Source organism: Camelus dromedarius, chromosome 2, assembly GCF_036321535.1.
Source record: "Camelus dromedarius isolate mCamDro1 chromosome 2, mCamDro1.pat, whole genome shotgun sequence".
Taxonomy (NCBI): domain Eukaryota; kingdom Metazoa; phylum Chordata; class Mammalia; order Artiodactyla; family Camelidae; genus Camelus; species Camelus dromedarius.
This window is the reverse complement of record NC_087437.1, coordinates 21,251,954-21,278,745: the sequence shown is the minus strand read 5'-3', so window position 1 is coordinate 21,278,745 and position 26,792 is coordinate 21,251,954. Positions and strand designations below refer to the sequence as shown.

At 37.9% G+C, this 26,792-nt stretch overlaps 1 protein-coding gene across 1 annotated transcript in view; it reads right to left on the bottom strand.

Moving 5' to 3' along the window:
- Positions 1–354: 354 nt before the first annotated feature.
- ATP1B3 (ATPase Na+/K+ transporting subunit beta 3) overlaps positions 355–26,792 on the bottom strand; it is a 37,745-nt gene continuing 11,307 nt past the window's right edge. Inside the window, exons 2-7 of the mRNA XM_031446185.2 lie at positions 19,414–19,542; positions 15,918–16,025; positions 10,279–10,463; positions 7,779–7,829; positions 3,303–3,389; positions 355–1,031 (exon numbers count right to left, since the gene is read on the bottom strand). Of these exons, the coding sequence (XP_031302045.1) occupies positions 861–1,031; positions 3,303–3,389; positions 7,779–7,829; positions 10,279–10,463; positions 15,918–16,025; positions 19,414–19,542 (731 nt within the window). The 3' untranslated portion in view covers positions 355–860. The remainder of the gene's footprint in view (positions 1,032–3,302; positions 3,390–7,778; positions 7,830–10,278; positions 10,464–15,917; positions 16,026–19,413; positions 19,543–26,792) is intronic.

The window sequence follows — 26,792 nt, the reverse complement described above, 5'->3', positions numbered from 1 at the left end:
TCAAAGGTTTTATATTTCTTAATTTGTATTTTTATTAGGATCCACAGTCTGCTAAATAAAAGCAGTAATAAGAAATTTCACAAACTATTATACAATTTAAATCTTAAGAATTTCATTTCATAAAAAATCAGGTGCATATTCCTACTGGCTAACCTAAAAATGTTGTTTTTAATCTATAGTCTAATATACTTTAATCTTAATACTTTAAAATATTTAGTCCCAGCACTAAAAATAATCCCATTTTTTTTCTGTTTTGTTTTTACATGTTTTGCAAGAAAAACGTTATACTCTTAGTCAAAAAGACCCACAGGCTGATTCAGTATGTAAAAAATAATTTTACAAAAAACCCAAGACAACCTTTCAAATCCATTTTTATTTTCCTTCTACAGAATTTCTTCACACACCACATTTCTTGCGGCTATAAAGTCATTAGATGTTGGCCAGGTATCATTTTATCCCCTAAAACTTTGCTGGCATCAAAGTATGACAGTTAACCAGTGTTAAATCTATAAAATATTTACATAGCACAGCACATTAAGCTTTAGACACTTGGCAATTAAACCACATAAAAACTGGACAAGACCTCCCCATCCTCCACGTTCAGAACCAGGTGCTCACAGTCTCCATCTGGTGACTGTACAGGGTTCAACATGGTTCAAAAGGCAGCAGAGGCAACAGGCAGTTACTTCAGACGACACTGAACACTATGATCTGGAAGCACGTTGTGATGTTACCCCAGTGTCATGTACCACTCCACCCTTCTCCAAGGTGGTCTCATAATTCTGGAATGACAGGTCCAGCTGATACAAAATGAAGACAGACAACACAACATTTACTCTGTGGAGATACTGTAATTCCTACTATGGACGTGCGGTGATTTTGAATGCAACTCGTCCCAAAAACTTGTCGCGATCATCCTGGTTTTTTAGGTTGGGTGATCCATCAATCTTGCACTCAACTGTGGCTTCATTTATGGCATTGTTAGTTTCAAAGGTGACCTGGACAGCAACTAATGGCTGTAGATAGTTCACCTGGCAGATAAAGGAAAATACATTAATTCAAATTCTACAGTAACTTTATCTACATTTTATCAAGGAGTTGGGTTTTTTGGTAAAATTAAAAACAAGATTTTAATTTATTAATTAGATCTATTATTTTCTATCCTCAACCTTTTTTCCCTTAGCTGGATATTAATTTTCACTTTAATTTTTATTGATGAAAGTGTTTATGACTGAATTTTCCTCTTAGCGCTGCTTTAAATGTATTCCGTGATTATGTTGTGTTTCATTATTTTTTTTAGATATTCTATAATCTTGGTTTGAGTTCCTCCCTTAACCCAAGAGTTGTTTACAATAGAAAATTTCCACCTCCTCCTTTTCTGGAAGGGCCCATTTAATAATTTCTAGTTTTACTGCATAGTGATAAGAATGTACTGTAACATATTTCTATTTTATGAAACTTTAGGATGCATTTTTTAATAAACTTTTGTGACCGTTCCAGGTCTGCTTGCCAAGGATATATATCTTATTATCTATCTATTAGTATGTTTGATGAACATGCAGAAGATCTACCTTACTGATTATGTTCCTTAGGTCTCTCATATCCTTACTAATGGTTGCTGTGTAACTTGGTACAAATATACTCATAATTGTTTTGTCATCACTGTGGTTTCTAAACACAATTCTTCACTAAAAGGAACTAGGGGCTGATTCCAGGGCTTGAGGCAGGGAAGTACAAAATGAACCTGGAACATCGTTGTGCCAGAAAGTAAAGAAATGCTATAAAAAGCATAGGAGCATGTCAAAAGGACACAGGAACCAGAGCCAGCCTGAAGGTCTCCCACCAGCCAAATCAGGGACAATTTGAGCACCAAAATAAATTATTATAACCCCTGAATTAAATAAAAATCCATGAGAATATACTCATATAAATGGTGGAGAAGGAAAAGTGCTTCCTTATAGAGGAATGCCAAGTAGTAAATGGAAAAAGGAAAGACAGAGTCAGAAAAAAACATTTGGGAACAATTCTATTGGAACTAATTCAGGAAAGAATTAACAAATGCTAAAGCTATAGGAGAAACAATTTTATAGACTCTCAAACTATTCTCCCAATATGATACTTATTGATTACAAAGGAAAAAAAGAAAAAGAAAAACCGTACAGTGGAGAAACCTGGCTGACACCACCACAACCAAGTGTTTGAGGTTAACATCACCATTAATGGGACCACTCAGCACATCTCTCCTGATACGCTATTCTGAAAAGAATTTAACATTTCTTCTGAGGCATTTTTGCCAAAAATGTACAACCTACACTTACTCATGAAAAACATCAGATAAACTCAAATTGAAGAATATAAAACAACAAAATGAGCCCCCAAAAGGGCCCATACTCATCTCTGAAGAGTACAAGGGCCTGAAACAGACAGGCTGAGATGTTTCAGGCTATATGTGACGAAAGATGCAACAGTGTAACACCTGGATCAGAAAAACACCTTTTCTTTTGCAATAAAGGACATTACTAGAACTGGTGAAATTTCAACAAGGGCTGTAGATGGGATAATTATAATAGAGTTATCAATGTTAATTTCCTTTGGTAACTATATGATTATATACGATAAAGTCCTTATTTTTAGCAAATTTAATGTTAAGAGCATTTAAGGTACTTAGTATAAAGAGGTATCATGTTTATAACTTAGTGCCAGTGGTTCAGGGGTTGCATGCAAGTGGAGACTGGCAAGACAAATGAAGGAAAATAGTAACACTGGGAAATCCAGGCAAAGGGTCTGTAGGAATTCCTTGTACTATTCTAGCCGCTTTAAGTTTCAAATAATTTCAAAATAAAGTTTTAAAAGTATGTATATAAAATACTATTTACATACATATTCTTAAAGAAAAAATATGGAAGAAATTACACTACAATACAGTTGTCTCTGGGTATTGAGCTTTTTTATTTCTTTACTACTTCCTTATATTCTTTAAGTTTTTAAAATTTTTTTAAATTGAAGTATAGTAAATTACAATGTGTCAATTTCTGGTGTCAATATTCTTTAAATAAGCACACTCTTAAGTAATGAAAGAGAAAATAGTATTTTGAAAATAATAATCCTTTAAAATCTACTTGAGTTTTGTGTTCTCAGCTGTAGATCTGGAGTCTCCGTTTGCCATCACCATTTGTACTTAAAAACCAGAAGAGATGATGCACAAGTTACACACGTCTACCTAACCCAGACAACTGACATTTTAATACAGATGTGCCAATTTCCCAAGAGTCACAACCACTTAAGAACTTCTAAATACTTACATGCAGTTTCTTTCCATAATACGGAAAATATTTTAAGTCTATGTTTCCATTGGGAGGGTAAGTGGCTAGAACTGTTGTTTTTTCACTCTAAAGTTGAAAGCAAAAGAAATGTTATTTAGGTCACAGAAAAGTTTTTCAAAAAGCATTTTTATTAAAGCAGTATCAATTAAGGACAGTATGGAGAAACTACAATGTTGCTCCAAATGCAATAATTACAAGTGTATTTTTGAAAAGAGACTTACTCATGGTGACTTAAACCCTTTGACACAAGCTATGCTGATTTCCTGATATATCCTATACACTTCTCCTTGACAATCCCTTTTAACTTACAGCCAGATCTACTCATGTACTGTCTGTAAAATCTTATCTGCCTTCCAACTACCAAATGCCAGTTCTCCAGCCTGACAGCAGGAATGTACCAGTAGGTTAGGGACCAACGTATCCCTAAAATGAATGAAATATTGTGCTTCCAGACTGGAAAGGAACAGCCTCCCCAACCTAGAATGTACCACTCGGGCCTGGGAGGCAGCAGGACCAAAAGTTTCACTTGATTAACAACCATGATAACTGTAACCAGAAGGAGAAATTATGATACAGCTAACAAAAACTGTTAGGGAAAATTTAAAGTATTCGAAGAAATATCCTTCTTAACCAATTTAAATAACACATTTCCCTTGAAGTATTCTATGACCATACGTAAAGCAATTAAAAGTATTATATGTCTACTGCAGTTACATCCCATGTACTTAAAAAACTGATGTTAACAAAAGAAACAGACTCTCAGATATAGGAAATGAACTAGTGGTTACCTGTGGGGAGAGGGAAGGGGAGGACAAGGGGGTTAAAAGGTACAAACTACCATGTATAAAATAAAAAAGCTAAAAGAATATATTGCACAGCACAGGGACTATAGCCAATATTTTACAATAACTATAAATAGAGTATAATCTTTAAAAATAGTGAATCATTGATGTACACCTGTAACTTATATATAATACTGTATAAACTACATCTCCAAAAAACTGATAAACGTGATGAAACATATACAAATCCAGTATTCTTGAAACGTAAACAATTTATGCAAACTCTCATGTAACACATTCTCAATAGGCCTAATATTAATGACTAAGTTTAACACATACTGAGTAGGTAACAGAGGAACAATAATTAAAATCAGTGGCAACTTTACTAACACTAATTTAAAATAAAACATTACTAAATGTTTGAACTCCAGTTTTGAATAAACTGATGTCTGTTTTTGAAAGCAAACATAAACACTATAGCAAAACTAAGACTCTCCTGTAAGGGAAGCCCTACTCTCCGCTTACTTCACTTAGCTCTCATGAAGGAGCACGTGGACAAGTGAGTCAGGCAAGACAGCACAGAGTGATGACACCCACAAAGAGGGAACATCGCAACAGTCCAGGTCACAGACATGAGAAAAGAACAGGAGACAGCAAGGCCAAGACAAACTGCAGGAGCCACTGTCAATCACTATTCAGACACCACCCTATGTTTGTACTCCTTAATTTTAAAAAGTTGCAAGTCTAAAATAGCATTCACTTAGGAGAGAAAACAATAATCACTTACACGTAAGTGCTTTTTTCCATTAATTACTTTTGTGTAACCTACTTTCCCTTAATATATTGAGCTCAGTTCACAGCAACAGAGACGTTCCCCTTAACTGGTCTTCTCTGGGCTACAGTTCAGAGCACTTCAGGGTGTACTCCAGCAGATACCACACTCAACTGATATCTACCTCATTTGGGCCGAACAACCCTTAAGTGCATGCGATCAACCACAGCGAGGGGAACGGAGGCTCCGAGTTAAGGTCACATGCTCAATTAAAGGCTCTCTTGGCTTGTACCTAGACCATAACGTTGGCAGGCTTTTACTTAAACTTGTGTTTTATACCTTCTGTGAAAATAAACATTTAGAAATTGCAAAATAATAAAATGCATATCTGAAAATGATGAGATATTTTAGGGCAAAACTACACATCACGGTTTTTCTACACAACACAAATGGAATGATACTGGAAACTATGAACTAAGTCCAAGAGCCCATTAGCACTAAGTTCCACTGAAAACAAAATAAAGTTTTAAATTTAATGTATTTTGTTTCTTTTATACAGTCATCACCTGTAAATGACTTGAAAAATATAAACGGAATGTTCTAAGCAGTGGTAATCTCTGGGTAGTATTTACCTATAATTTTCCTTCTGCATTTTTCTAATTTTTCTTAAATAAAGTTTATTTTGTAAGAAGATAAAATACCGGAAAAAATTCATACATATGAGTGTTACATCTTTTGTAGGAACCATTCTTTAAAATTAAAGGCCACCTCTAAGAGCATGCTCTGTCATCAACGTTCTAGTGTTTCCAGGACTCTTAACTTGTATAAAAGCAATTAAAGCAGATCAAAGTTAAGGATGCAAGACAAAATAAAAGACAAATGTATTACATAAAAAGTAATTCAGCTAAAGAATTTACAGTAAAGAACACCTGATATAGGCAAACCTAATGGAAAACAGCATTATAAAGATACACAGCACATGTTTCCGTCTGTTCAGAGCCGCGTCTCTAAACTTTAATAGATCCCACCTGATTACTCCTTTGCGTCTAGCCTGGGAGTAAAATGCAATGTTTTACAAACATTTCTTCCAATTTCACGTTTTTCTAAAAACAAAAATATTCCACAACTAAATAAAACAAAACCCCCATCTATTTTGGTTATTTTCTGTACTTTCCACGTAATTCTTCACAACAAAAGGGACAGCAAACAGATATCCAAGTCCAGAAAGTTTCATTAGCATTTCCCCCAACTATTCTAGAAGTAAAGGATACATAATGGATAAACAAGGAGAAAAATCCATTTAAAATCTCAAGGGAAGAGTTACATGGAGTTGTTTATACCAGCCAAAGGCTTACAGAATGGAACCCTTAGGAGAAGAAAGCTTTTGCCCTTCTGCAAAATTCATGTGTGTATGTTTCCTTTCTTGGTGGTGTTGGCTCCACAGACCCACTGTTTCAAGAGTATCTCAGGGGTCTGCTCACATGCAGAGGCAAAATCTCCTGTACACAGGATACTGGCATAAAACCATCACTTCCACCTGGCTGAAGCCCTGTGTCCAGCCTCGGGAACTTTCTATTGGAAAGACTTGCAAGCAAGGGGGATCACAGAGTTACACAATACTTTTCTAAATCTGTCTTGTGGCCGTAATGTTTTCTTCTGTCTTAAAAAGATAACACTAGATGCTCACTAGATTTTTAGAAGGATTTGTACACCAAGAAAAACTCGCCTTAGACATAGCATCTGGTTTTAAGTGAGATTCTGTTTTTTTCTCCAAGTTTCCTGCTGAGCTAACTAAGGCATAAGGAGATAAAGTGAATTGTCTATGATCCCACATGCATACTTCGACTCAGATGAGAACCACAAACTTCCTGGCTTTTTATTCTACCCTAAACAGTGAATAAATACTCCACATAAATAAATAAGGATACTCTGAAATGGGAGTTCTCAAAAGTGTGGGTCCCAGACCCGCAGCATCAGCAGAAACTTCAGTGAGAAATGCAAGTTTCGGGGCCTCACACCAGACCTACTGAGTCAGAAACTGTGGGACTGGGACCCAATAAGCCCTCCAAGTGATTCTGACGCATGACCAGATTCGAGAACCACCCAGCAAGAAGCTCCTGGCTAAGTGAGAAATCCATTCATAGTTAAAAGGAATTACAGCTGGTTTTTTTTTTTTCACAGACAACTTTAGAAGTGATTTCAACGTAACATTTCAAGTAAGATATTTCTAACATATAACGGAGTTAGAATGCTAGTATTTCACACAACGATAAAATTAGGAATGTACAATTTAACAGTCTCTCCTAAGAACTCTTACCCATCATTTACATATCTGTCTTAGTTGCACTTTGCAGCATGGAGAGAAAACAAAAGAAATTATGAAATGAAAACTGCACAGCACTCTGGAAAAAATAAAGTAAGGATAGGAGACCAAAATAATGCCTCTACTCTAAGGAAAACGTATCATGTTTCATTAAATCTCAGATGCCATGGATATAACGGATCTATGTACTATTAAGAAAGAAAAACTCTTATACACCATTAAGACACTATGAATTATAAGGCCAACCCCAATTTCAGTGTTACTAAGCCAGAAAAAAAAAAAAGAAAGTGAATCTCAGAATCAATGAAACATGGTATATCTAAATACAAAGGCCAAATATATGAAATCAAATGCCAATGGAAAACAAGTCTTTTTGAATTATCAATAGCAAATAGAGAGGGGCTACCCCCTAGGCTGGTAAGGTTGGTGGAGTTCTTGTCTTCTAAGAATGGCAATACAATGGACTTGGGAAATGTGACAGGGAAGGAAAAAAGATGACTAACCTCGTTGGACTTTTAAAGAACTCTTAAGACACACTAAAGCTTTAACAGAAATTGGATTATTTTCTGAATACTAACCTTCAAAATACATTCTATCCTTGGTTCTCCTTGAGGCTTTAATCCAATTATCTATGGTAAAGAAAAATTGATTAATTGAAACATCACAAATGTATACACAGAACCTCTTCCTTTATTGCTGGGGACCAGGGATGGAAGGGCTGAGATGACTACTAACACTGTATTAAAACCCCGTTACATCTGCCCTTTAATTTTATTTTAGAAGATTAGAATGGGCTTTTCAAGACAATAATCTCTACCAATTAGCCATCTTATTATAATACTGGGGCAATTTAGAAAATAAATCAGTTACCCAAGAATTGACCAAAACAGATATTGCAATTTGCTACCCTTAAAACAGAAACCTTTAAATTTCATTATATATATGAACAAATCATTAACGAAAATAAGAACTGCAGAGGTAGTTTAATGACTAACTGGTCTTCATGAAAATATAGTTGGTCACAACCCTACCACATGCTTCCATAAGGCTTCCACAGAGCCCCACCATATTTCAAATCTGTCTGCTCTACAAAACGCATACGTTGGGAGAATCCCATTTTAAGACTCTCAGCGTCATTCAGTTCTATGTAACGAGGCTACTTAGTGTGTAAGTAGTTGATATAACTAACTCTGTATGAATGATAACATATTTATCTATTTTGTGAGAGGACTTTCTAGCATTTTGATCTTACGTGCATCTTACATGTGAATGCCTGTAAAATATAAATACTCCTCCCAAAAGACAAATACTGTTGCAACCTAAATAATAACTTCAGGAGCAGTAACTATCCTTGCCCTTGTAATGACTTTGGAACAAACTCTACTGGGACTAAATGCCCTGCCTACAAATGTGGGTAACATCTCATCACTGATTTCCCTGTGCCTGATGTCTTCCTGCCACACCTATAAAGGTCTGTCCTTATCAGCAAGAATAATCTTAGACCCTGAACATTTAAAGGACATACTGACAAAGAATATAAACAGAGGACTGGTCCTAAGGGAGAAGGCACTGAAACTTCTCTTGCCTTTACACTGGAAACAGATTTTTCTATCAATCTAGGTGTTGTGAAGATACTCCCAGGAGTATTACATGGATTTAATCCTGTTAAAAAGAATACATTTAATTATCTTAACAAGCTGGATCATCTAGTTTCACAGTATAGTTGGCCCTCCCTATTTACAGGCTCCACATCTGTGAAGTCTACCAACACTGGATCAAAAACATTCAGGGGGAAAAATTCCAGAAGTTCTAAAAAAGCAAAACTTGAATTCGCTATATTGAATTAGGTATTATTAGTAGTCTAGAGATGATTTTAAGTGTATGGGAGGATGTGTGTAGGTTACATGCAAATACTACACCATTTTATATAGGGGCCTTGAGCACCCCCAGATTTTGCTATCCTTAGTGGTCCTGGAACCAATCCCCCACAGATACCGAGGGATAACTGTATATGACTACAAGGATCATCTCGTGTGGATTATGAAAACCCATTTCTATTTTATTATAGAAGCTCCCACAGCATTTCTGGGGAAAGAATAGGCATCTCCTTGAAACAGTTGTTTACTTGCTCCTACTTCCCTGTCTACCTAGTCTTCAGCTCCATCTCCACTTTGTTAACCTTAATTCTTTCTCTTGCTAAAACATCCCACTCATCATTTATTGAGCACTATGTATCAGGCAATGTTTCAGAATGATCCCTAGAGTGCTATGGCATAATCAGAACCTAATGGTGGGGGTGGGGGAGGAGAGGATGGAGTCTGTTTAGGAAACTGCCTTTTCTCTGAGTAAATGAACAGGAATGACCTCCCTCTTCAAGGCAGACCTTGCAGGCCTCAACAGGTTAACTGTACCAGAACACAACTCTGCAATACATTTATAGAGCAGCACGGGGCAGGGTTGGGGACACTTCATGACACAAGGGAAGCGCCTTCCCTTGCACAATGACCCCAAGACATTACTACTTAGATGCAGAGAACATTAGCTTCTTGATGTGCTAATGGTGATACAGTTTAGGCACCTCCTCTAGACCATACAGTAAAACACTGCTGAGCTCATTTTAACACAATTCTATTTGTACTTTTACTATTTAATTACATAGACATATACTATAAAAATATGCTTTGCTACTAATCCAGAGAAGGTTAAGCAAGACAAAACTTTATAGATTTGCCGTGGGATTTTAAATTACCATACAGGATGCAAAGATGAGCACTGCACATTAATACAACGATGCTGTGGGCGTCACCCCCAGAACACCGGACCCCTGAAGCACTGATCCATGCTTAAGTGCACATGGCTAGTTCCAAAAGGAAAAAGCTAAAGTTGTTTTCCTCTCTAATCCATGACTAATTTATGAACCAACTGGTTTTTTTCTGTATTAATTTTTCAAAGGTCAGTATCACTGCTAGCCTTTTACACAAGCTACCCCTAGGTGAGACAGCATTTAATAAATAGTTGCCAGCTTCTTAATAGAGGAGATTAGAAAAAAGCAGCAGCAGCAATAAAATATGTACATACTCTGTTCATTTTCACAAGAATACAAGGGCTTCCTTTGGAGTAGCCAAAGTCGGGGTCATCCACACCACTGCATGCTTCAAGTAAGGCACGAGGAAACGGACATGCAACGTAAACTGGACCCTTCTGTTCATTCAGTTTTCCATCAGTACAAACTGTGAGATTCTTCTGTTCTTCTAAGTCATATGCTAAAAAAGGAAACATGTATGTGTGTATAAATCAGCCAAGAAAGGACCTTAAACACAACCAGAAACATATCATCCTTTGCATAATATTCTTCAAAGACAAAAACAGCACTGCTAATTACTGGATAATTTTAGGGAAAGAATGTTAAGTTTGTTCCTTTAACTTCTAACAGATGTCTAGTGCTCTGCACTGTACCGCACTTCAATGATACAGAACTGGGTTACATATCAATTTCTTTTGTCACCATTAGGTGGCACCAGCCATAGCTACAGCATTATCTGAATGCCTTTGATGTTCTTGGCCCAAAAGATACAAAGTTGAGGACAAGGGCATCAGAGTCTTGCCCTTATGGAGCTTATGGTGTAGTGGGGAAGACAGGTGTTAAGTATAAAATCATAACTGCAGGGCCTGAAGACACACAGGGCTATGGCAGCCCACACTACAGGGGGTGCACAGAGATGAGAGGTAAAGGCGAACGTGTGAGTTAATGTTAGCTTACAGAAGGGTGTTTTCAGCAGAGACGGAGGTAACTAGATAGACTCGAGGATTACAACTTGAAGATGGGAAAGAAAGGAGAGTGAGACATATACAATGGTTTTTAGAAATGTGCTGTGTACTGGAACAGTGTGGACAAGTGGCACAACAGTGAGCAAGTCTGCTGTGGTCCCTGCCTCGGTGAGTTTGGGCTACTGAAAGACACTCACTAATAAACAGGGAAGACAGGGTGCCACAATGTCTCGTAAGAACTGTGGATGTGTGGGTGTAACTGGTACCAGGAAGAGGCCACCTAAAATGAATTCAACCCAAACAGGAACCAAAAGTAAATGCATTTAAAAGGAAGTGTGGATCCTTCCCTTGGGAAAACTTTGTCAAAATTTTTGGTTTCATCTTAAATTTATCAAAAATTAGAATATCATGGGGACTATGTACCCCTGTGAAAGCCAAGAGTGACTCAGGTATTGGGATGGGGGAAACTTTCACAATAGAATAGCACCTTATGAAATTCATCACTTCCTTTTGACTTTCGTGGCACAACCATAAGGTCATTTTGCAGGAAACACTCAAGGCCTACACCAGTTTCCCCCAAGGGCTTCTCCCGCATATCCCCTGCTGATAGAGGCCAGTTCATCAGGGACCATTTTTCTATGATGTCAACTTTCACTTCTACACAAAATTGCTCTAATTACAAGAGTTGGATGATGAGTGTTCAGAATGAAGACCACTCATCCAGGGCACAGTGGGAATGGAAAGACCACTGACCCAGAGAGTGTAATCAAAGAGCCCCATACTCCTGAGGAAAGCCTAACATAAGAGAAAGAAAGGTGGAAGGGGAAAGGGAACAACAGCTCAGTGGTAGAGCATGTGCCTAGCAAGCAAGAGGTCCTGGGTTCAATCCCCAGTCCTTTCATTATAAAACAAACAAACAAACAAACCTAATTCCCTCCATCAAAAAAAAAAAAAAAAAAAAAAGGAAAAAAGGTGCGGGGGAGGGTAGGGAAGATCTGAAAGAGATAAACTAAACAAAATAAAACTTAAAATTGTACTTAGCATCTAGAGGAAAAAGGAAAAAGAGAAAATAATGTATCTCTTAACAACAGACTGTATCTTTTAAACATGAGAAAGGCATTTCTAAGAACAATGACAACTGAAAGTTTCGAAAAAGAGGGAGTGGGGGTTCAAACATTAAATTAAGTAATTAAGTAAATCCTCATTATAATAAAGTAAAAACAGAAAGTAAGAGAAAAACAAGAGATCCAATATCCAATGACTAATGAATAGTTCTAGCAAGAGAATCAGAAAGCTGAGGTGAGGGAATTTTGAAGTAATAATAGATAATTTTCCTCAACTAGAGAACCCAAGTCTTCATCCTGAAAGACCTCAACAAGTTTCCAGCAAAGTGATGTTTTAGAAACTGACACCAGTATACAGAACTTTTAGAACGCTAAAATTTTAGAATATTTAAAAAACAGACAAAAAACCAATTTTGCAGAGAAGAAAAAGGCAAACACAAAGGAACTAAAGTCCAATTCAACTTCATAGCTAAACTATGAACGATAAAAACAGAATTAGGTCACATTCAGAAATAAAGGGACTAAAAATTTAATTTATCTGTTTAACTTCAATTTTTTTAAACTGTGATATAACCCACATGTAACATTATATTCATTTCAGGTGTACAACACAATGAATGACTGAACGTCGTGAAATGATTACCGTAAGTCTGTTAACAGCTGTCCTCATATAAAGTTACAAAATGTTTTCCTTGTGATGAAGACTTTTAAGACCTGCTCTCTTAGCAACTTTCAAATACGCAATCCAGTATTACCAACCACAGTCACCATGCTGCACGTTAGATTTTATAATTGGAAGTTTGTACCTTTTGACTCCCCTTCATCATCTCATACAACGCCCACCCCCTGCCCCTGTCAACCACCAATCTGTTCTGTGAGCTTGGTTTTTGTTTTGTTTTGCTTTGCTTCTTATATTCCACATATAAGTGAGATCATGTCTTTGTCTTTGTCTTAGCATCACGTCACTTAGCATCAGGCCCTCAAGATCCGTCCAAGTTGTCACAAACAGCAAGACTTCATTCTGCAAATACTATAGTGGTAATAATATATATAACGGAATATTATTCATATATCTTTTTCTTATAAAGTTACTTGAGAATATGCCATCAAAACTAGGGAGTAAATTAAGAAAAAAAGGCAGGAGCCAAGAAACAGGTGAATCCAATCCAAAAGTAACCAAGGGTACAAATAAAGGAGTCAGAGGACAGTCTCTACAGATGATAGAATAGGTCGCAAAGACAAAGTACAACAAGGCAACCAACAATGAGACTAAAAATAGTAACTCAATTACCTTCGAACTGATGCTAGGGAAAGGTCTGAGTCATGTGAGCTAAGTCCTCTTCTAACATGGCAGGAAGTAAAGACAATGCATAAAAGTGATAAATCAAGAACCATCAGAAAAATATAATAAAGACATAGAAGAAAAATACAGTAAGAAAAAGGTAAAAAACATGAAGGTATTTCCTATTGGAAATGCATCCAGAATCAGACAATTTCTCACAGCCTCCACTGCTCCCAACCTTGCCAAGACACTACCTCCACTCATCTGGACTCTAACACCCTCCAAACTAGCTCCCCTGGTTCCCCCTATAGTCAAGTCTCAAAAAGCAGCCTAAGTGATCCTTTAAAAATTTTTGAGTGAGATGATGTTACTCTCTGCTTAAGAACCTCCATCTTGGTCACTATGAAAGTCAAAGAACTCAACAAAGGCCTCTAAGACCTGCAAAACTGGTCCTCCTTTAACTCCCTGACCTCAGTCCCCTACTATTCTCTCCCCACTTACTCCACCCAGCCCCTCTGGCTTCCTTGATGAACCTTGAACACACTGGACACGGTAAGCCTCAGGGCCTTTACACCTACTGCTGGACAGTTCCATGGCTAGTTCCTTCCTCTTCAGGTCTTCCCTCAACATTCCCTTTCAATGAGGCCTTCCCAAACCACCCTGCTTAAAACTGCAACCCTCTGAACTCTCCCTACCACCCTTCTCTGTATTACTTTCCTCCACAGCACTAACTACATTCTAATACACCACTGGATTATAAAAATTCCATGAAATTTCTCATTTGTTCATGGATAGAAATTAGAAGAGTGCATGACACAAAAAAAGCCCTCAAAATGTATTTGTTGAATAAATTATTAACAGGACTAGCAAGGAGTAGGGCAGGGAACTACTGTTTTTACCATAGACCTTTCTTTACTATTTGGTTTTTAAACCATGGATTATACTCTCACAAAAACATCTATGAGTTATTCAAATAGTAAGCGGGAAAGAGCTTCAGGAAGGTAGCCAGTAGAAGATGTGGGATCAAGAAGTTTTTGACTTGAGATAGGAGACAGTTGAGGATGTCTGCATGTTGACAAAAGGATCCAATAAAGGCATGATGCTAAACATACGTGAGAAGGACCTGTAATCAGAAAATGTTCCTGAGACAGTGAGAGGGGATGATGCAAAGCATGACAGGGACAGGGGGCCTCAGGTGAGATAAGGGCAGCTCCCTTGGTCAGAACAGGAGGATGTCAGACAATGGCTGCAACTGAAGGTGTGTTTCACTGGTAGTGAGAAAACAGAGGGAGTTTCCACCAAGTGTTTCTGTTTGCTCTTGAAGGAGGAAACCAGGTTACGTGAAGAAAGTGAGTTAAGGGGAAAAAGGAGCTATAGGCTTGAGTAGAGGTTGGCAATAATCCCTTCAAAGAATTATCCAGGGAAATCCAGGGTTTGCCAGGGAGTGGATCAGGTCCATTTGAGGGAGGTGTTCAAGTACTCACAAAGCTAATCAGTCCTCCAGGTCAGGTGCAAAGGAAGAGCTCCATCCAGGAATTAAATGGTTTCGAGTAAGAGCATCATATGGCCCCATCCATTTGCAAGTTTATGACAAAGGGACTGGGAGGCAAGGGGTTTTAGAGTACTGGCAAAATTAAAAATGAAATGGGGGGGGGTATAGCTCAGGTGGCAGAGTGCATGCTTAGCATGCATGAGGTCCTGAGTTCAATCCCCAGTACCTCCTATAAAAAATAAATAAGTAGACCTAATTACCATCCCTCTCTAAAAAAAAAAATGAAATGAAAAACTATGGGACTGATAAGCTTGACAAGAAGGGAAGCTGGGGGTGAGTCAGGGAGCTGGGATAAAACAAAAGGGTCAGTGAACAGGAAGTCCCAATGAGGTAGAAGAACAGCGAGGGCAAGTGAAACAAGGAAAGGAGAAGGTCATCTTAGGGTAGCCCCATCAGCGATCTTGGCAATGGAGTCCCACAAGTTCTCAGGGCAACCGCAGGTGAGGGTGGCTGAGGAAGAGCTGAGGCAATCAAGAACCAAGAGGTCAGGACACTGATGATTATTTGTGTGAATGTTAATACCACGGAGTTAAGCCAAGCAAACCAGAAGGGAAAACTGGGCCAGGATGGCTATTATAAGCCAGTTAACTCCAAAAAACTCACAACTGATAAAGACATTTTTTTAAAAATGATAACCACCATTCCTTGCACCCACCACCACAAACACTAAATTGGATCTAAAGACCCAAATACTTAGAGGCATTATTTTATAATATAGTTTTGCTCTATTAGTCAAGTACTTTTCATTTCAATGCAGATATAAATGTTATGTCTCAATGAGCTTACTCATGTAATTATTACAGGAAAAAAATCAGATCAATTGCCCATTAGGTTTAGGCCCCTGTGCTTTCCGTAAGTTAGAATATTCTCATGACTAATCATAAATCCTACTTGCCAAGTCCTTGGTTGACTGTGTTTTAATAGAAAGAGAGAGAGAGAGAAAAGATAAAATGGACTCTTAAGAATAATGTTTCTAAGAAGTAATCGTAAGTTGGTACTGGTTTCTTTAATAACTAAAATCTTTCACCTTACTCTAAGAAAACATACTTACGCTTTAGAAACTTCTTAAGGTCATCAATGTACCCTTTATAGGACTGTGGATCAGACCTGCTGAATGAATAATCCAAAGCAGTCACTGGTTTTGGAAAAACCATAAGTCCTATAAAGAGATAAAAGAAAAGAGGGTTAAATTAACTGTAGCAAATTCCTTTCTTCCTTTCTCCTTACTCTTATCTCTAAAAGGGACGATCTCAGTAAATTATGTGAAAATTGTGTTCACAAGTAGGTTGAAATTATCGTGAACTTCCAACTTCTGACTTATGAACTACAGACATCTAAAATGAAGAATGCCAAATCTTCAAAATCACCTCATTACCAGTTAGAAACCTCCTCTCAATCTGATTATCTACAGTTAATTGGAACTGCCCTGTTCCGTACTTTAAAAGATGCAAATTTTACTTTGTACATTCATTTTTCTAACACACATTTTAAGGTTATGTCTGAAAAAAAAAAATCCTAAAATTTTCCCTAGCCTCAACATTTTCCATGTAGCAAAGTTATTACAGAGATCACCCTTGCATTGACTTTAAAAATAAATAACAAGTGTTGGTTTAGTTTTCATTAAAATTGCTGGTCACAGACCTCTAATTCATTTTCAGTGAGATCCAGATTCTTTCAGATCCTAAATACTTGCCTGTGTTATCTGCATGGCTCTTGAGTTAAACTAGGTCGGGTGCTACCCAACAATGGCAGAGCAAATCTTATTTACTCTACATGCAGCACAGAGGAGCTCCAATTAAATTCCCCAGTCCACCACTTCTACATGCCACATCACTTGGTTTGGATGATCCCATATGGCTATTTTTCCTTACCACTCTACCTACTGCAAAATCAGTGGTAACTTTCTAATTTTTTTAAAAAATGTTCAATGTAGGAATAAAACCTGACCATCCAGCATACGGAGCAACCATCTGTGCATGTCTGAAACTGTTTTCATTGTTAAGGTTTTATAGCAGAAACAAGACAAAATATACTGTAAGTAAAAAAGTAACAGAATCAAGGCAGCTTACACAACTGTACAAAGACATCTAACTTTAAGAAAATCCAACTTTTTATAAAACAACCAGATGTAAACTAAAGAAATTTTTAAAGAAAAATATAAAATTATCTATAAATGTTCTATAAAATGTTCTGTAAATGAAGATTACATTCCTTAAGGGATAAATTTCCATGGGAATTTTTAAATGACTCAATTTACAAAAACCTTTGTAGATCTGAATGTCTAAAACTGAGTTTCTGATACAAGGCACTTCTTAGACCTTGCCTAGCTAGCAATGCTCTTGGAGCCTTAGTTCCTGGTATTTAACAGCCTGCATGAAACTCTTAAGTAAAAAACCACAGCAGGAGTGTGCAGTACAGCTGCATTTTTGACACAGTACACTTCATTCCTCCAAATAAAGTCTTGGCTTACCCAAAACCATGAACATCAACCGAATGTGAAGACTGCAATAACTCTTACCTCTTCACAGCGTGCGTGTGCATGTGTATGTGTGTGTCCACGGGGGCGGGGCGGACAGCATATTTATGTGATATGTATGTATATGTTAATATGCATGCCAATTTCAAACTAGCATTTATTTTACTGGGCACAAACACATTATTGAAATGATGCCATTTAAAAATAAAACTAATATGGCCATTGTTTAAAAAAGAAAAGAAAACCTTAGAAAATAGAAGTAGAAAGAAAATTTTAAATTACCCATAATCCCTTTATGAAGAGAAAATCATGTTTGACAAACTAGTGTATATTCATCTAATATATAATATGAATGTGTGTGCATCTATATTTATTTAAACTAGTAAGGTTTTTGTTTTTGTTCATTTTTTTTGGAGGGAGAGGGCTCATCAGGTTTACTTATTTATTTTATTGATGGAGGTACTGAGGATTGAACCCAGGACCTTGTGCATGCTAGGCACGTCCCCTGCTACTGAGCTGTACCCTTTCCCCTTATGATAAGTTTTTAAGTACTACAATATACTTGGTGAATAATTTTAAGGAACTCAGTTTAAAACTATACACTTAAAAGTACACTGAACACATTTTACTGCTTGTATCATTCATGTAATTAGAAACAGTTTAATATTTCTGAAATAGATCAGATTATATTCAATGGTAATATAGTCACATAACTTAGGCAGCAAGAGGAATAATTATCTTAGAATTCGTCTAGGTAGAAAGAAAACAGGACTCCAATGAGACGAGGGAAATATTAGCATGGAGCTAGTCTCTGATACATGGTCAAGTAGACTGAAGGAGTTATTCATGATATTTAGATAAATACTAGCTGCAAACAAAGGAAAAGCCGTGAGAACAAACTACTCTAAGAACATGGGTTGGGGAAACTGGTGCACTCGGGCTGCTAATGTGGCTGAGAAGTCCGTGCAGTGAGCAAGGCTCTAGATCAGGGTTTCTTAGGCGTGGCCCTCAGGACACTTTGGAGTGGATGATTCTTGGCTGGGATGGGGGTTGTCCCGGGCACGGTAGGCATGCTTAGCAACACCGCTGGCCTCTACTCAGTAGCACCTCTGCAGTTGTGAAAATCAAAGACACCTCCAAACGCTGCTGAAGGCCCTTAGGGGCAAATTACAGCTGGATGAGAACCACTGGTCCACACAGGAGCCCCCTGCGGACACCCACCTTCCCTGGCTGCACGATCACCCTGCCAAATCCCACTCTTCCACAAGAGCCTTCCGCTCGCTATCATCTCTGCAAGCTGTTCACGTTTTTGGGAATCAGATACACAGGTGTTCTGCACATTATTGTTATCTTACTTCCATAAAACTTGCCAGCCCCTCAAGGATAAGAGCCGTGTCCAACAATGAAGGCAAAGCTGGCATTCAAAGAATAAAACCAGGAGGGAGAGAATGTGATTTAAACAAGTGTTTCAGTTAAGATTTTTTCTGTACTAAAGTATATTCTCCAGTATCCTGGAGGGTTTTTTTTTCTCTTACTACAATCAAAAGAGAATAATTAAAATATTGAGGATACTCATTTTATTCTCTACTGATACATCACTATTTAATACTTCTTATCATTTCCATACTAAGCAATTAAAATCATGAAGCATGTGTATTTTATAAGATCAATGCTCTAACCCAAGCTAGAGCTGAAATATATACTTTATAAGTAAATTACTCAGGGCAAAGTAATCTGCTACACAATATTCATAAATGCCACTCATAACTATAACTATATTTGTCAATCTGGCTTCACTTTAATTCTCAATATTCATTTCTGCTTACCTGGAAAAGAACTCAAGACTTATCAGCCATGTTTTTGTATCAGTATGTAAATATTAAAGGTCTTTACATCAGTGTGTAAATATGAAAGCTCTTTATATCAGTATGTAAATATTAAACAAAATCAAAACTTTCACATTATCTAATCCTATAGTTTAACATCTTTTATCTGCTATATAATAGACATATGGAGAAGATACAGTATAATCTAATTTTGTTAAAAGCCACAATAATCACAACATGATTACCTGGACTAGGAATCTGGTCACGGTATTTTGGAACCTCATCATTCAGAGTCTGAAGCATAACCCACATTGTGAATGAAAAGAGTGCAGCCAGGAACCCATAAAAGACTAGGTAGAAGAGCAAGATCAAACCTGTAAAAGAAAATGAAAGTCATAAAATTTGGAGATGTACACGTTGCATGTGTCGGGTGAGGGGGCCAGGTTAAAAAAACAAACCAACCATTGCAAGGCTAGGATTCCAAGCTCTGCCATGCACACAGCCAAGCATCTTCATATTCAGACCGATATGAATTTGTCCAAGCAAGGGGTATTTCAGCAGGCAGCACCCCCCCATCCGGTGACCCCCTCCTCTCCTGATGCTTGAGAGTACAAGCAGTTTCCACAGATCATTCTGATTCAAGGTCACAGCTTTAAAATTCCAGCATATAAGGATGTGTTTCCCAAAATGGGCTATGTCCTCTAGAAAGGTAAAGGATGATTTTAGGTTGGACAAAACTCCCAATATGTATATGTCCTTTTAAGCAACAAACAGAAAAGAATTAGCACATCAACCCCACATTTCACACAGTAATTATCTGCATAAATTGGGTTTTAAAAAGTGAGTTGGTTTAAAGACTAGCCAGGAAATGTACAGAGAAGGCAAATCATGAAGATGGTATTCAATGAGTAAAGTTTAGGAAACACTGGTTGAATGGAAGCCTCATGCAAAAATAAAGAGAGGACAAGACCAGAAACAAGCCCCCGACCCAACGGGACCTCGCAATTCCACTGCTGAGCACAAAGCAAGAGCTGGCAGACGCAAGTTTCAACATCGAGGGCTTAACTTTTTTTCCCTTCACAATCTGGAAACACTAAGATCTGTCCTAAGCCACTGATTTATTTTGAGAACATCTAGAATTATTTTTCTCAAATGTCTATATTCAAAGTTCTAACATCACAAGTGGTCACCATCTAGATTATACTAGGATACACTGTTAAAGTCACACAGTTATAGTTGAACGTTTAAAAACTGATCAAATAATGTTAAATCCCCAGGGACAGCAATAGTAAAGAACACTTAATTCCCCAGAGATCAGCTTTATTTTCCAGTCTTAACAACCTGTCATTAATATTCGTTTGCCTCACTCGCTTCCTAGCAGAGGGGCTAGAGCAGGGGTTCCTAACCTAGAACCTATGGACTCCCTTTTCACCCTCACCCCCCAGCCCCAGCAAGGACTAACTTAAGAGCTTCTAAGATTTCTGTAATGATACATTTCTGAATATATCCCTTTTTCTTCTGGAGAGTGGCTCTACAACATTCTTCTGATGCTCAGAAGACCCCGTGATCCCAAACAGATTGCACCAAAAGCTAAATAACTTCATTTCTTAACTACAGGCCAGGAAACTGCCTCCCCTCTTTTTAAATAAAGAGGTAACAGTTAAAGCAATTTCAATTTAATTTAGACTAGCATTCCCCGTCCTCCCCCTGCCCCAATTACCAGAAGGCCAAAATAGGGAGCAAAAGGACAGAAGGAAGAAAGGCACTCAACACGGCACCTCCAGACAGCATCACTTCCCTGCCACAGCAGGGGTCGTGCTGCAGAAAAACAAAGGAAGACCAATCTCAAAGAAGTGATCAGTTTACTACAGAGGGAATGAAATACGTGCAAACCTCAAAGGCGGGTTTAATGAGATACAGGAGGAAAATGATTCTTTCAGATCTGGGTATTTGTAGGAACCAATGGGTAAAATGCTCCATACAGCAGACCATGGCTGACAAATACATAGATGTAACGAGTGGGGGCTGTGCTCCAATAAAACCTCACTTACAAAAACAGGCAGATTGAGGCCACAGCAGTTTATCAACCAATGCAAGAGATTTTGAACTGGAGAAGTTTAAAACAAAAGTACTAAAAGTTAAATTATTTGGCAGTGTTTTTAGGTCATCTCAAAATATTCTTATTACTTTCAACTTTGATTTTAAATTTCTAGGAAAAATAATATAAGTGAAATTTATAAAAATGGTTACAGAGCAAATGAATGTATAGCAGACAGGAACAAGCTGTATCCAAATATGCTTTCTAAAGAACCATCACACAATGAAGAAAGTGTTAAAACTTCCTATGAAGAGTTACATTCACAAAACAGATACACAAATTAACAGCCATGTCCCAAACCTGCCTCCACGCACTAAGTGGCTATAAAGTCAGTTTTGAATGTAGAGTGTACAAACTAGTAAATAGTGATTTCCATTGAAAAGATTTACCTACTTGCTAACATCCTTCTGCCAAGACCCCAATTAAACACTTTAAAATTAAAATTAATCTCACTTAATAATATCATATATGAAATACTACTCACAAGGGTGGCAGTACTTTATCAACTTAACCTCCTTTTCCCTAGTAAGAAAAAAATACAGGAAAATTTTTAAAAAGTTGTAAATGGCTGGCCTCATACAGGAGTAAACCTGCATTCAGTGACTCAGATGCAGATCTGCTAATGGGCTTAACACGATGAAGGGATGAAACTGCGGGTGCCCTGGCTCAGCAGTGGGTAGTGCAGACGGGACCTGTTCAGTGTGCCACATCTGCCTCACTGCTCGTTAACGTGAGTGGGACACAAATGAAGCTTTAATAGCGCTCGTTATGTTACTAATGTTCCCTAGCATAAAGCCCAAGCATTTTAAGTCATTCACCAACTAAAGAAACTAACATGGACTAGAATTCTGATGAAACATCAGTATTTTAAACAGTCTGAGGTCAACAGAATCATAACCAAAAATGTTTACTCAAAATAAATACCAAAAAGTTGAGTGTAACTGGCATTCCACATCAACACGCTGCCATCCTAACAGTAACGCAACACAACTAATGCTACCTCTATACTTTCACTCTGACATCTAATGGCACATAATGGAGAGCAACTGTCAAAAGACTCCACCCTTGCCTGATGCAGGAACTGACCCTCCTCCTTTCTCCATTTCTGGTCCTTAAGAAGCCTCAATTCTTAACCGGCTTTTCCTCTCTCCCCCCTAGTTTGGAGGGGTCAGCTACAGGATAGACACCGCTGGAGGCCGCGCATCAGGGCGGTCACAACGGGCTGCGCAAAGACTCAGGCTTAGGCTCAAATCCCAATGTGACTTGGGGCAAGTACCCCAATCTACTCCCACCTAGAAAAAAGGTCTAATAATACCTAACTGAGCAGTCACATTATAAAGGAAAATAAGAGATTTAAAGACATAAAAATGAAACTGTCCGGGGGTTGGGGGGAGTGGGGATCAATAACAAACTAGAAACACTGCTGCACTGATACTGCAACTAGGCTTTAAGGCTAAACTCCAGGTTTAATGCTTAACCTAGTCAATTGTATTTACATTCTCAAAAAATGTTTTCGCAAATGAGATTTGATTCATGCAGACTCTATAAAGGAAACTAAGCAGCAAGAAATCTGGCCAAGGTTTAAGCTGTATCACCCAGGGGAAGGAGAAATGGATCCTGTCCAAACCCCCAGCTTCAACCCTCAGTGGGCGCCCGACGATTTAGTTCATGCACCAACCACCTGGCGTAGCAGAGACCCCACTAGGGCTTGGTCCTCCACAAGAATGCCCTCACTTCAGATGACACCCAAACTTCTGACAAACTGGCTACCAATCTGGGAGGGTCCCATTACCCCCAGGGGTTTGATAATTCACTAGAATGACTCAGAACTCAGGAAAGACTACATTTAGGATGACAATTTTGTTACAGAGGATACATGTGAAGTGAGGTCTGGGAGGGAATGCAGTTTCTATACCCTCTCTTGGTGGAATGTGAGCACAACACCCTCCAAACACATCAATGTGTTCCCCAACCTGGACACTCCTCTAAGCTTCAGCATTCAGAGTTTTTACTGGAGCTTAGTTGTGTCTGTCTGATTAAATCAATGAACTTTATTTCCAGCCCCTTCCCTGACCTCTTGGTCAGGCTAGCTCCAAGTCCCAACCCTCTAATCACATGATCGGTCTTTCTGGGGAATGGCCCCTGTGGAAGGTACCTATAGGCCCACCAGGTATTTATTAGCAAAATGAGATATTCCTATTACTTCTAAGGCTCGCTCCCCACCTCACCAAAGCTCTCACCAGGAACATGAGACAAAGACAATACAAATTCTTCGCAACACCAGCACACATCTAGACAAAGGGCAGTCCTCATGCTTCACTGGGCTGGACACACCTAGCTCAAGATGCTCTGAGACCCTGTAATCTGACTCCTTACTTCTGCAACCTTCCTAGTTACCTGAGATCACCTAGAAACTAGAAAGACTGCGCCTCTCCTCAGAGAATTCTGGTAAGAAACTATTCCCCCTTGGTAAATAAATATGCATTCTGTTTACACCTCAAAAAAAAAAAATTAAAGCAGAGGCAGGTATGTTTTAAAAATCAATTATATGGACAAGTATAAGTTTAAAGTCCTTTGTATATTAAAATTTTTTAAAGGAAGTTTTTATTGAGGTGCAATTCACATTCAATTCACCTGTGAGTGGAAATGCTTGGTCATACGGTACCTCTCTGTAGCCTTTTAGGTTAAGTGACAGACTGTTGTCCAAAGCAGCTGCAACATTCTACATTCCCACCAGCAGGATTCCAATTTCTCCACACCCTCACCAGCACCTCTTATATTTTTCAGAAAGCCATCCTACTGGATGCGAAGTGCTATCTCACTGTGGCGTTTAATCTGCATTTCCCTAATGGCTAATGATGAGCATCTTTTCACGAGTTTATCGGCTCATCCAAATGCTTGGCCCATTTTTATACTGGGTTATTTGTCTTTTCCTTTGAGTTCTAAGAGTTCTTTTATACTGACACAGGCCTCTTATCAGCTATATGATGTACAATTATTTTCTCCCATCCTGTGGGCTGTCTTTTAATTTTCATGATAGTGTCCTTTAAAGCAGAAAAGTTCTTAATCTCAGTGAAGTCCAATTTATCTATTTTTTTTTTTGCCTTAGTTGCTTGTGCTTTTGGTGTCATATAAGACACCACTGCCTAATCCAAACTCATGAAGACCTGCACCTGTTTCCATCTAAGAATGTTTAGTTTTAGCTCTTAAGATTGGATCTTTAGTCCATTTTGTGTTAATTTTTGTATACAGTATGAGGAAGGGGTTCAAGTTCATTGTTTTGCATATGGATACCCTGTTGTCCCAGTATCATTTGTTTAAAAACCAGTTGTTTCTTATTGAAAGAATTTTCTTAATTAATATTTACTATAATTAAAAAGTGTATGTGTATATAGGCACATACACATTTATATTTTTTTAAAATCATGGTATTATAAAAATATTAAACAAGATTTAAAAACTTGACTAAGAATAACCTACCAGTAAGAGAAATGCCCAGACCAGTACTTCTCCATGTGGTACCCTTACCTGTCCTGTTTTCCCTGCGAGTCTCAAGCTGTTACCTTTTGTAATCAAAACTCCCATTCTCTGAAAAAATATCATTCACGCATTCTGTGTTACTCCAGGTGATCAAAATCTACATAGAATGAGATACCTGTTCCTTCTCTCCAAGAGTCTGGTTATCACAAGTGGCAGACATATAAATAATTACAGACATCGAGTACTAGAAAAAAAAGAAAGAATTAACTGTCTCTGGCAGAAAGAGGAAGGAAAGGGATTTCATCAGAGGACTCCCAGAAATAAGCGAGTTGGCTCAGCAAAGATGGAGAACAGGAGAGAGTTCTGGGTCAAATACTAGATGACTCCACAGCAGGAGCAGACAGATGCGTGTAAATCTGACCCTACCTCTAATACACGTATGCCTCTGGTGCCCAGCACCTACTAACAGTAGCAACAGCGTCTGTTTTGAAGTGGGAGCAGGGAGCATGGGTGCTTGGGAAGAAAAACTGGGCAAGGTCTCAGATGAGGTGCTGAAAACCTAAAGGAGCAGAGAGTCTCCATACTTAGACCAGCTCTTGGCGGCCTATGCCTCTTTTCTGAATGCTGTGATGGGAAAGTCTAAACGCGAAGAGGTGGCAGGTGCACAGAACCAATAATTATCAAACATTTGAGGAAAAAACTAATTAAATAAAGTGTCAAACACAACAAAGAAAGTAACGCCTGAAAAAAATGGGTTATAGCAGCATATAGAGCAAAGAGGGAGAAGTGTTAACTGTAGCTAAAATACAGAGTAGAAGCTGAAAGGGTAGTTTTTAAAAATCAGAGTTCCTATTCTTACTGTTGAAATAAAAAAACTTAGTAGATAAGCTGAACTGGAGAAAAATCAAACTAAAGAAAAATCCAGACACCTAAAACAAAAAGCAAACCAAAGACTGGGAAAATTTTTTGCGTAACATGTAACCAATAAAGGACTTGCATCTAGAGTACATAAAGAACACTTACAACAAATTTCTAAGATGAGCAAAAGTTTTGAACAGAAACTTCAAAGATGTAAAGATTACAAAAAATAAAGCTCATGAAAAGGTACTCAACATCACTAGTCATCAGTGACGGGCAAATCAAACCACTACATGTTCACAAGAATGCTAGGAATTCTAAAGACTGACCATACGCCAAGTGATGGCCCAGGAGTGAAGCAACTGCAACTCTAATACACTGCTGGTAGGAATGTACCAAAACAAATGCTAAAACAACGACCCATTTTGGAAAACAGTTTGACAATTTTTTGAAAAGTCAGCAGTATACACCGATGATAGTATCCAGCCAATCCATTCATTCCTTGATATTTAACCAAGAAAAATGAAAGCACATGTTCAGAAGGAAAGGGATATGAATATTCATAAATGCTTTATTTATAATTACTAAAAACAGGAACAACCCAAAAGCGCATCTACAGATGAATACATGCCTGGCATATCCATACACTAGAATACTATTCATGAACTATTTCTCAACATAATCACGTTGAATTAAAGAACTCAGCTCCCTCAACCCCAAAGAGTACACGCTACATGATTCCAAGCATTTAAGTTTTCAGAAAACACAAACTAATTTAAAGTGTCAAAAACCAGATCTGTTTTTGCCTGAGGAAGTAGGGAAAGAGGAAATTCAGGGGGCGATGGATGTTTTGATTATTTTGATTAGAGTGACAATTTCATGAGTACTGTATGTGTATGTATATAGGTTAAGTATTCATCAAAACTCAATTGTATGAATATGTGCAGTTTACTGTACATCAATTATACCTCAATAAAGCTGTTTAAAAAACAAAAATTAGGAAGAAGGTCTAACCTAGAGAACTGGCCAAGCTGAAGAAAAATTCAGTGAGCTAAAAGACCAAGCCAAGGTGTTCTAAAACACTAGGCAAAAAGGTGGACAGGGAAAGTATGGAGATAGTTTGGATAGAACATCAACAAATCTAATAGGAATTCCACCAGAAAAGGGGTGGGGGTGCTCAAAGAAATA